At 43.6% G+C, this 12,252-nt stretch overlaps 1 protein-coding gene across 3 annotated transcripts in view; it reads right to left on the bottom strand.

Annotated features, from left to right (window-relative positions):
* Nucleotides 1-1,094: 1,094 nt before the first annotated feature.
* Nucleotides 1,095-12,252, bottom strand: part of COPRS (coordinator of PRMT5 and differentiation stimulator) — a 51,665-nt gene continuing 40,507 nt past the window's right edge. Inside the window, exons 4-5 of one of the 3 annotated variants that reach the window (XM_043528355.1) lie at nucleotides 4,984-5,077; nucleotides 1,095-2,207 (exon numbers count right to left, since the gene is read on the bottom strand). In XM_043528355.1, the coding sequence (XP_043384290.1) occupies nucleotides 5,025-5,077 (53 nt within the window). In that variant the 3' untranslated portion in view covers nucleotides 1,095-2,207; nucleotides 4,984-5,024. The remainder of the gene's footprint in view (nucleotides 2,208-4,983; nucleotides 5,078-12,252) is intronic. The other 2 variants (XM_043528354.1, XM_043528356.1) reach the window with 2 other exon arrangements.

Genomic DNA, 12,252 nt, shown 5'->3' with positions numbered 1-12,252 from the left:
TACCAGGGAATTTGTTAATAATTATTATTGGCCATCAGACTGAAATTATCCATGTTGGAATTTGGGCAGGACACCACCCCCTACTCTTGCGCGTGCAGACACACGCACAAGAAGTGCCAACAAATCTTTAAGGAGCTCAAGCAAACAGGGCATGTCAGCCAAAAAAAGTATTACCTCCAACAGCACATGGCCAGTTAGCCCCACAGGAGGCATTCATTCAGTACTAACTCAGAGGAGAAACCACCACCTACTTATCCCCCAAGAGCACGTCTGTGTTCCCTAGAGGTCTCTCATTTACATATCAAACCAGCCCATCCCTGTTTAACTTGTGAGAACTGGCAAGATCATAGTACAAAACATCTTGGGGAGAAAAGAACAACTGCTGGGACAGCAGTGATGGGTGGGATGCACAGAATGCTTTAGATCTACCCCTCTCTCTCTTTCTACTTGTTCTCAAGGAGGACAAAATAGCTGTTTGTGCTGGGAAGATATTTGTGGCCAGTGACTTCAGCCACATCCGCTAGAATCAGGCTTTCATCCACTCAGCTTGGGAATAGCTGTATTTCTCATGGTGTGGTTAGAAAGACATTTTTCAGCAGAGAATCCAGTTTGTTTCATTTGCAAGATGCCTGTTTCTAGGGTGTGGGCAGAAGGAGTAAATCAGGACTGAACAGAACCAGGTAAAACAAGGGGACTCTGACCCTTCTGTAGTCAGCCATCTGTTCGCACTGTACATTCGATAAGCGCTCTCACTGGCTGCATTCTCCTAACATTGTGGACTTTCTCAGCCATGCACCATCTTATTGTTAAAGTTTTCCACGTATAAGGCCCAAATAGATACATTGAGCCAGGAGTGACTTTTTTGAGGTGAGGCGAGAAATAAAGAACAAAAGCAATGTACCCCAGGAGAGAACGAGAGAGAGAGAGAGCACAGCGCATAGACCTCCCTCTGTGGGAGTCTGCACTGACCACAAACAACAAACCACCCACTCAGTTTAACCCACGAGGAGGGGAGTGTTGGAAATTGAAAGGTGCAGTGCACAGGGAAACAAAGAGACATAATTTTTATGGCTATGTACCAGTTTATTATTTGTCAAGTGACAATAACGTGCTTCTCAGTCTGACATTCTCAATTTTCCAGATATTTGTCATCTCGGGACTCCAAGCAATTGGTTCACATGTTCACCAGTTTAACGCGTTAGCTTGAAAAGGAAAGTGGAAAGGGCTGATAACTACGAACTTAAGCAGCCCGCGTTGATCCTCAGAAGGTCTATTTCATGGTGAAGATTGATCTTCTGACAGAAACAGACTCTGCTTTGTTAGGCTGATTGCCCGTGCTTAGGCTTTAGAGTTGTTGGTTTTTTAAATAAATGTTTGAGTGTGGCTACCACTGTTTCCTTTGGTTACTGAGAAGCCTGTCAAGTTCCCAGCGTGGGGATATTTGTGCTGATTTAAACCCTGGACAGATCTCCAGGTACACCACATAGACCAGGATGCAGCAGTAGCTCAAAGCCATCCCCATGACACTGCCTCCCCTACTCATGAGCTCCCCTCCCTTAGTTGACAGCTTCACCGATCTAGGAAACTATGTAGCTTTCATGGGAGGTTCTCCTTGCAGAGGGAGGTGTGTGTCTCAGGCCAATCCCATGGGCAACTTTGGACAGCAGCTTTGAACTGGACTCTGTTCAGTGGGAATCCAGTGCAAAGAATGGAGCACACAGAGGAGTAAATGGGCTACTCTCTTTTATATCAAAGGGAATTTCCTTAGTGCAGCTTCCTTCCTAGATATAATGAGCTGCAACTATTCAATTGGGACATCATAAATCATGGATCCCTGATGAGGCACAAGCTTCTGGCCAGTCACAGATGGAAGTGGAGGATGTTACACAGGAGGCGAGTTCTTCAAAGCACTTCTCTCTTCCTCCCAGCATCACTCCAATCTTGCCTGGGTTCAGCTTTAGCCACTCATGGCATCTACATTCATTCCACTGGATTCCCAGCTGCTTTTCTCCCAACTGCCGAGTTCAGCTATTCGTTAGGAAAGCTGGGAGGTGCTCCAGTTTCTGGGTGATGGAAATGAGGGGAACTTGTGAGGTCTGAAGCTAATCTTTTACCTTGAGATATTTACAGGAGAGGAAGCGAGTTAGAGGTGGGATCCCAGCATTATGGCCAACATAGACTTCAGAAGAAGCGGCAGGTGCTCAACACTTTTGAGGAGGGGGAAAAAAAATAAATTAGGCCACGTATTTGGGCACCTCCATATGCACTTAAAAGTTTAACTTTAGGCAGAAGTGGATTAGCCGGAAGGGGGTTTCACTAGCCAGGAAATGGAAACAAAGCTCCACGCCCCAGTCCTTTTAAGCTCTGTTCCTCAGACCTTGTTTATTAACTGCCAAACAATCACAAAAACTTTACTGATCAACACTGGGCAATAATTCCCATAGAGTTTTGACCTGCTTTAGCTAGCCTGAAGGGGAAAAGGCCCTTTAGCTCCCCTTTGACCCAGCTCCCCCTTCATTTTATACTTCTCTCCCAGCAGCCATGTGACCTGCTAGTTCCGAGTTTTAAAGAGCCCACAGCTGTAACAGGCACACTGGGATGTGTGAATGTACCCCAAGATCCTGTGTTCCTTCTTACACACACTCTGCTGAAATCAGAGGTTAAACAAAGATATTACACTATGACTCCAAAACACTGGGGTCTATAATGGGAGTTTTAGTGCAGCTGCCAGAGGATCTCAGGACAAATTGTCACTCAAGATGGTCATCCACCTAGCCCATTGTTTTGTAGCTCACACCTGCACTGATGATACATTTATCTCAGCAGGTTCATGAATCAACATTTGAGGACTTCTTCCTCAAAATTATAGGATCCCTGTTTTCAAATCTAAAATATATAGTTGTGTTCTCTGTGACCGTAGGAGAAAAAGTCTGATATAACCAGGTAAAAACTTTTTTTAGATCCTTATAGTGTCTCTAGTATGATTTATTTTTCTTTTTGCATATACTGACTGGACTGAAAATAGTTAGAACAGAAAAAAATATAGCAATCTTTTTTCCAATGCTGAATGTATGCATTAACTTGAAAAAAATTATCAGATGTGAAATTTAATATGAGAAGCAATCTTTGCCAGCAGGTAACAGAAAAGCCTATTTGTAATGCTTTGGAGCTTGTGAGGAATTAATAACAGAGAAAGAAGGAATATCATCAGGCCAGAGTATTAGCTGGTGTAGACCCGCATCACTCCATTAAAGGCAATTCTTATTTTTTATATTACTGTAGCACCTAGTAGCCCCCACTGAAGTTAGGGAGACATGGTGCTAGGTGCTGTACAGACATATAGTAAGAGAATCTCTGTCCAAAGGGCTTGCAATCTGAACAGAAAACAGACAATGCAAGAGGAGAGAGAGACACGGAGTTGGGAAGTAATTTATCCAAGGGAAGAAAAACTCTACACATTGGCAGGGGCAGGCACAGACACAGAAGCGGCTTCTGCAGGGCCTGGTGGATGCTGATGAATCATCAGAATATGTTCTACACTTACGAGTCTGGACACACTCTCCCCTGTGCTGATTGGCTGTTTGCTCCAACTCCCTCAGTCTCCTCACCTGAGCCTCGTGCCACCTGGATTCCACTCTGCAACCCTGGCCTCATCCCCCTCACCCCCCCCCCCCCCCCCCCCGTGTTTCATTCAGCTAACCCCCTCCCAACAAAACCCCACCCAGATAAAATTAAAAATAAAACAGTGGCACTGACATGCTGTTTGCTGCCCTCATGTTGTTCTCTCTGCTTGCATGTTCCATCCCTTTCTCCCACTCAGTGTCTACCATATCTATTTAAGCTAGGAGCTCTTTGGGGACTGTCAACTACTCTATGGCATAGTGCCCAGCACAGTGAGGCCCCTAGCTGGTCGGTCCTTAGGCCCTACCATCATAATTAATAAAATAAAATAAATAAATAATAAATAAAAGGTCTCCTGACTCCTAGTCCAGTGGCCTGTCCACTAGCCCATGCTGCCATCTTGAGTCAACAGGGCTACACCAATTTACACCAGCTGAGGATCTGGCCCATTGATTTCAGTGGGTATTAAGAGCACTCAGTTCCTCTCAGATGGCAGGCTCAGTACCTTGCCTTGAGCTAACAGGTAGACAGCCTTGAGAAATTCTTCTCACCTCCTCAGCCAGGGGGCAAGGAAGATTTTCACTGTCACCAACACTGGCAGTAAAGGGCAGGCAAAAAGATCTGGTGCCTGGACTAGTACATTCTATGGTGATTCTGCCAGACAGGCTGAAGGATCTAACATCCACGTGCACCATTCCTTGCTGTACGCGTGCAGACTCCGTTTGCAACTCTTCAACCTATCACGTCTCAAAATTCTGGCAGCAAGTTCGTTCACGCCAGGGGCATTACGAGCAAAGCAACACTGCTCCCAAAAAATATAAATCATTAACGTGTTTGGGTACATCGTTAAGCAACTGAAGAACATATTGCTCTACCTGGCAAAAAAGCAACTCCTTCTTGGAACGAGATGAAAGACTATTTTGTTAGTGAGCAATCCCAAACAACAGCTACCAGTTAAACTGAGCTTCCTTCTGCCATCTCATTCTTTTAGTGCATGAGCAAATCCTGCTTTTCTTAACATGACACAAAGCACTAAAACTGAAGCAAGTGCTCATATGCTCTGTACTGCTGACACACAGCAATGGTTTATGTCAATAGCAGTTCTTTGGCCAGTTGCCTAGAGGTTTAAGCTTCCAGATATTGTATTTGTATATTCAGTTGAAGAAATGTATCCTCACATCTTCAGTCATACTCACATCAAAAGGGGTGGCAAAACATTATTAATTAGACCAGCCTAGAACTGGAATTTTCCACAAGGTTTGGGGTAGTTGCTTTAGTCTGTGCTTGCACAAAGCCCCAACATCAGTAAGTTCCAATAACCATTGGCACACAACTATACATTTCCATGTAAAGTGGAAGTACCTGTTTGCTATACACTCCTGCAAATATTATGGGCCAGATTTTCAGCTGATGGAGATCAGAGCAGCTGCACCAGCTGTGGATCTTTGAGCTTTCTCTATGGAGAAAAATTAAAGTTAAAGTTGAATTCAAATTTCCATTATAACACAGCCCCCCCCCTTTATTTATCTGGTATAAACTCTCTCAAAGATTCTTTTCATGAGCTCAAATTTTCCATGCACGCTCTCAGCCCAGAGGGGAAATTTTGAGGGAAACCCCATCAGCTATTTTTAAGTTATTGGAGAGTGAAAAGAATTCAGCTTAAAAAATTAACCTTTTTTTTTTTTTTTTTGCACTCACAAATATCTCAAACTTGGAGAGAGGAAGGACATTCTTGTGGTTAAGGCAACAGGGCTGGGACTAAGAACACCTGGGTTCAATTCCCATTCTGCAACAGACTGCCTTTGTGAAAGGGAACTCATTTAATCTTGGTGCCTCAGTTCCTCATTTGTAAAATGGGGATATTTACAGTCTCCCACTCTTTATCTGGCTTCTCTATTTAGACTGTAAATTCTTTGGGGCAGGCACTTCTCCAGCTGTTCATTTAACAGTAACTAGTATTTAAAACCACCTTAGATGTACAATGAGAGAGAGTTTGTACCACTGGGAGAAATTTAACTCTTCATTGCTTGCCTTTATACACATAGGGAGGGTTTTCCTAAGTGCCCAAGGGACCTGGGAGCATGTTGCCACTGAAAGGCAATGAAATTAGTGCCTCTGTCTCCCTTAGGTGTTTTTGAAAATCCGACCCTTAAATTTCTAACACTTACCATAGTACTTGTATAGTTTTTACACTGAAATATAGATACAGCATGTGCATGTAGCTATACAAACACGCGCATGCAGCATGCAAATTCTTTCCCTGTGTTGTCCAGTTGTGCTAGCAAGCAGGAGAGTACACACAACCAACCCCCATTCTGGTAGACTCACATAACAGCTGGGCAAGATTCCACTATGATTGGGTCATCATCAACATGCCATCAGCTGACATTCAAGGGTGAACGTAAACACATGCTGCTCCTTTTTAGGAGAGCCGTCTGCTCTGCATTACCTCTAGTCCCCACCCGCACCTAAGTCATCCCACCATGCACCAAACAAGGGATGCCATCTGCTCTTGTGCCTTTGACTTCTGTTTGGTGGGAACCGGAGGTAACGGATCAGAACAGGTCTCGAGAGCAACATCATACTGGAAAGCAATCACTGGAAACAGACCAAGGTTGACTAAATAATTACCAGGGCTGTTTATGCTAGGATGGTCTAGCAGTTCAGGACAATCAGTTGCAGCGGGCACCATCCTGCTGCGTTACCATCTGACTGATGTACGCTAGTCTCATTTCCATTACAGCTAATACAAGAGCATGTTTCATTAGAATACACCACTCTAGTTCACACGAGCAACTCTGAAGCTATAAATTGGTACCACCTTCTGCTGATATTCTGACAGTTTTGTCTACAGCCTTTCCAGGAACCTCAAGACAATACGTGGAATAATAATATCAAGAATAATTAGCACCAAGTACTTTTCTAAACCATTGTTAAAGCCTCACAATATCTCTAGGAAGTAGGTATTAATTAAGGCAGAGGGAAATTGTGACTTGCCCAGGATCTCATAATAGCAAACCAGGAATAAAATGCTGGAGTTTTGACTCTCAGTTCCCTGCATCAGAACACACTGCCTCCCCATGCCACCGTAACCTTGCATGTTCTTAATAGCACTGCACTTGTGAGTGGAGCTGGTTGAAAAATGATTTTTTTCCCAGGTAGAAAATATAGATTTGTGGAGAAAATTCAACCATTGAAAAATTTTGGCTGAAAACTGAAATATTTTGATTTGGAAATACTGCTGTAGTACCTCATGAGAGCTGTAGTTCAGGGGGCTCAAATGTCCATTCTCTTCTATAGGCCAGACTCCCTGGTCAAACAACATCTTCCGTGATGCACCACGGTTTCTCCTCTTGGAGAGGGGAGGCAATTAATCATGAGAGTCCCTTGCCATGGTGCATTATGGGAGATGTAGTTCAGCTGGGGAACCAAGTCTGTAAAGGAGAATGGGGTTATGAGCCAACCAAACTGCAACTCCCAAGAAGGACCCTGATAGCAATTTCAAATCAACTTATTTTGGTTTTCAGCCAAATATTTCAGGATTTGGAAGCTTTATGGGTTTTTTAATAATGAAAAAAAAATCAAAATTTTCCACAGAAACCAGACACTTTGCACAGAAAAATCTGTTTAGTCGAAGACAGAATTTTCCAACATAAGTGTTGACAAATTTTTTGATTAGCTCCCATTCTGAGCATTAAACTGAGCTTTTGTGGCAAATGGAAGACCCCTATACCTTGAAAAACTAACCTTCATATTAGGCTAGTGGTGAGCGGAGACTTCTGTTTTTCTGATAAACCCTGTTCATTTTGTCCTCTTACCCACCCCCACTCTGCTGCCTGTTTTTCAACCTGTTGCATCCTGTCTCACACGTAGACTGTAACATTGGTGTTCATGCCAGCACAATGGACCCCTGATCCTTGACTGAGGGTTCCTCCTACATGCTATTGTAATAAATAATAAATCAGCTAGGGCCTGATCCAAAGCCCACTGAAGTCAAAGGGAGTCTTTCTATTGACTTCTATGAGCTTGGGATCAGGCCCAGGATGCAGAAGTTTATTAAACTTCTTCACACTGATTAATACACACACACACACCACTAATGGACTTATGGCTGTTAGAAGCAATTTTTGCCAACTATACACCAGTAGAGATTGAGTACAGAGTACTCAAACATTTATACAAAACATTGAGGTGAATCACAGTCCAGCATGCTTGCAAGATCCTGAGATTGTAACAAAGTGCAATGTCCTACAGCAAACCAGCATTATAAACTGTCATGCACAATCTCGTGGAGGCAGCACAGGTAACTTTCCACCGGGGCTTCGGCACAGACTGACATTCAGATTCCTGCCTACAGTAGAACGTCACTAATCATCGCTTCGCTAATCCACGTTTTATTAAGTGCACCAAAACCTCACCGCCTCTCCTTTCCCCTTAGCAAAGATTTAACAGCAGGGCACTGGAATGAGGTCTCATATTACTAAGACATGAGTATTTTTAACCAAGTGTGCTGCGCACATTGATTTGGACGTTATGAAGTAGTTTGATAAATAATTAGAGCGAAAACTAGAGTTGACAAAATAAAAGCCAAATCTTTGGCGAGAAGAGAGGCCATCTGGGGTTTCAGTTACAAAAGCACATTCTAACAGAATGCTTCTATTGCTCAGCACTTCTCAGGATTTGGTCCTGTAGGAACAAAATACATTCCCTGATATAGGTGCTTTGCTTTTTTGCTATATGTATGAACTTACTCTCTAGCTTACTTGCAACATGGTTTCCCAGCCATTCCTGCCTTCATGAAGTAGTCTGCATCCTTTAGATGAAAGCCAACAAAAGCTCCATAGTCAATGAAAACATTTGATTATGCTCTGAACTAAGAAGGCGCTGTCTAATGTGGTGCCTTATCTCTGTGCTCAGCAACCCCTATCATCTCTCTGAATTAGGTCATACAATTCAACCCTAAATATCAGCACTGAGATTCTTGGGCTGTGACAGTTTCACTTTCCAAACCTACCAGATGTTACACATATGCCATGCTTAAGACTGGAACTAAAACGATAGTCCATCATTAATCTTCTTCCTGTTTTCCAGGACAATTTTAAACAAGTGAAACAAATAATCAGTTCACTATCTCGTTCATTTTGTTTCTTGTTGATTATGTCTGTTATTGACTTGGGGCACGAATAGGGTTGCCAACTTTCTACTTGCACAAAACCAAACACCCTTGTCCCACCCACGGCCCCGCATCTAGCTCACTCCATCCCCCCCACTCTCTGTCACTCGCTCTCCCCACCCTCACTTTCACCAGGCTGGCTCAGGGAACTGGGATGCAAGAGGGGGTGAGGGCTCTGACTGAGGCCAGGCATGAGGAGTTTGGGGTGCAGGAGGGGGCTCTGGGCTCAGGGGTGGAGCCAAGGGGTTCAAAGTATGGGAGAGGGCTCCGGACTGAGGTAGGGGGTTGGGGAATGGGAGGACATATGGGCTCTGGGCTGCAGTAAATACTGCAAATGAATTTCTATTAATCTATTTGGAAATTTGAACAAATTCACTACCACTATATTTATTCCTTGCTTTTGCTATTTCCACCAACATTCATGAAATCAAGTTTTACTGGCACAAATGCAGACAGCAAATTTTAAGCTCATGAAAAGCCAATTTTATATTCTCTTTCCATGTGCATTCATACCAAAAACTAATTACAGACAGGTTTCAGAGTAACAGCCGTGTTAGTCTGTATTCGTAAAAAGAAAAGGAGTACTTGTGGCACCTTAGAGACTAACCAATTTATCTGAGCATAAGCTTTCGTGAGCTACAGCTCACTTCATCGGATGCATACTGTGGAAAGTGTAGAAGATCTTTTTATATACACATAAGCTATTACCAGCAGGAAAGTGGGGTGGGAGGAGGTATTTTTTCATGCTTTGTGTGTATATAAAAAGATCTTCTACACTTTCCACAGTATGCATCCGATGAAGTGAGCTGTAGCTCACGAAAGCTTATGCTCAAATAAATTGGTTAGTCTCTAAGGTGCCACAAGTACTCCTTTTCTAATTACAGACATTATCGTCCCAGTCAGGAAACAGAAACAAAACCATAGCACTTATGTTTTCTCCACTGTAAGTCCACCAAGTTTGGGAGGCTTTAACTAATTTCTTTAACTTTAAATATGTTCAGAATTGTAATTGAACTGCGTTAATTTATTGCTGTCGGTTTCTTTGCTGGATTTGATCAAGGACCCTAGCTGGAATGATAGCAAAGTGACAGCATTCTTCTATGTATGAAGATTAGCCTTAGAAGATAAAGGAGATGGGGGAGAGTTTTTCCCCATTTAGTCACTGGTTTGAATCAGAAATCATTACATGCTGACAGCCATACAGAGATTAAGAGAGTCAGGGGATCTCTCAGTCCACTTTCCAGTGTGCAGGCGTTCACACCATAGAATAAAAAAGGTGTAGGACTGGAAGAGACCTCTATAGGCTATCTAGTCCAGTCCCCAGCACTCAAAGCAGGACTAAGTAATAACTAGACCATTCCTGACAGGTGTTTGTCTAACCTGTTCTTAAAATCCTCCAATGACGGAGATTCCACAACCTCCCCAGGCAATTTGTTCCAGTTGAACAAATTCACTATGACTACATTTGTTCCCTGTTTTTGCAATTTCCATCAACATTCATGAAATAAAGTTTTACTGGCACAAATGCAGACAGCAAATTTGAAGCTCATGAAAAGCAAATTTTATATTCTCTTTCCATGTGCATTCATACCAAAAACTAATACTGACAGGAAGTTTTTCCTAACATCCAACCTAAATCTCCTGTGCTGCAATTTAAGCCCATTGCTTCTTGTCCTATTCTCAGAGGTTAAGGAGAACAATATTTCACCTTCCTCCTTGTAACAACCTTTTATGTAATTGAAAACTGTTATGTCCCCCTTCATTCTTCTCTTCTTCAGACTAGAACAAACCCAATTTTTCCAATCTTCCCTCATAGGTCATGTTTTCTTGACCTGTAATCATTTTTTTTGGTCTCCTCTGGACTTTCTCCAATTTGTCCACATCATTCCTGAAATGTGGAGCCCAGAACTGGACACAATACTCCAGCTGAGGCCTAATCAGTGTGGAGTAGAGCGGGAGAATTATTTCTCGTGTTTGGCTTATGCCATTCCATCCCATCAGAACTAACACCTTGGTAGGCAGTCTCAGAAGACAGGCCAAAGGCTGAACGTGCATGGAGACTGAACTAAGATGACTGGCAGGGCAGTAGAGAGGCCACTTCTTTTGCTGTATCATCTGATGGCTAAGCAGAGAACTTCATTCTCCAAAGCTGTCAGTCCTGGCATCGTTCAGAAGCATCACGTACACATTGGCCAGATCTTCAGCGGCTGTGAATCAGTGTAGTTCCATAAACATCAATGGAGATGTGCCCATTTACACCAACGGAGGAGGCGGCCCACGTAGACTGACATTTTAAATTAAAAGACTAGGAGTATAAACTCAAATCATAAGAGAGCCTGTTGAGCCGTACATTTCCAAGTGAGCCCCACGGAAGGCAGCCCTGCACACAGGAGTAATAGCATTGATTCAATGTGTGTTAATGTTACGATTTATTATCTAATCCAGGCTTGAAGTTCAGACTTTGTCAGCTTGTTACAAGAGGTCAAAGCTGGATAACAGAACATGGCACCTGAACAGCAGCATATCGCCTCCATCCCAGGCAGCCACACTCCAGCCACAGCAGGGCTTAGCACCTCCCATCTTTAAGGATTACCCTTCTTTCTTCCTGAATGAGGACAATGCTGGAAGGACACTCTCCAAGCGGCACTGCTGGTGCGGTCCGTACCGTACTAGTACTTCATTCTCAGCTCCCACAACACGCTCACTGGAGGAGGCTTTGGAGTTGGTCAGATGGGTGCCCAGAGTAAAGCTCACTTCAGCCGAACAGACGTGCTACTGCTCCAGGCTTCTGTACGTACATCTTTGCTGGCATCAGTCATTCAAAGCCTGCAAAGCTACTCTAACCTCCTGCCCCTTGCTCCAACTGCAGTCAAATATTTTCACTTCTGCAGTTGCTTTTTGTACATGGATCTCAATGCCCTTTACAGACACTGATCAATCAAGCCACAAACGACCCCCTTTTATTGGGCTTCAGTGTTGTTATCCCCATTTTACAAAAGGGGATGCCGAGACACACAGAAGTTAACGGATACGTTCCCAGAGTAACGAATCTGTAGGGCACGGTCAGGAACCGAAGGCAGAACTCCTCACTCCCATCCATATGCTTTAAATGGGACACCATTTCTCTCTCCATGAAAGTATCTTCTGCCTGGGCACTGCTCTAGCTGTGCACTCAGGCACAGGACTTTAGTCTGCCAGAGGCGTTACGAACGGATCACAGCACACTCGTGGCAGCAGCATCCCCAAGCTTCTTGCACGGTAGAAGATGCTAGTGGGAGGGTTTTTAATCCCTGTTAATTCAGCACAACTGGTGGTTTGTTCAGTATCACTGGCACGCCTGGTTTTATACACAGCACAAACTGAGATGGGCCAAGCTCCAAGATGAGAGCAAGCTACATACAATTAGAAACAGTCCAGAACTCAGTTCCAGAGCCTGATCCAGATCCAAACTCTCCCAG

The sequence above is a fragment of the Chelonia mydas genome, chromosome 14, assembly GCF_015237465.2.
Source record: "Chelonia mydas isolate rCheMyd1 chromosome 14, rCheMyd1.pri.v2, whole genome shotgun sequence".
Taxonomy (NCBI): domain Eukaryota; kingdom Metazoa; phylum Chordata; order Testudines; family Cheloniidae; genus Chelonia; species Chelonia mydas.
This window is presented reverse-complemented; position numbering and strand designations above follow the sequence as displayed.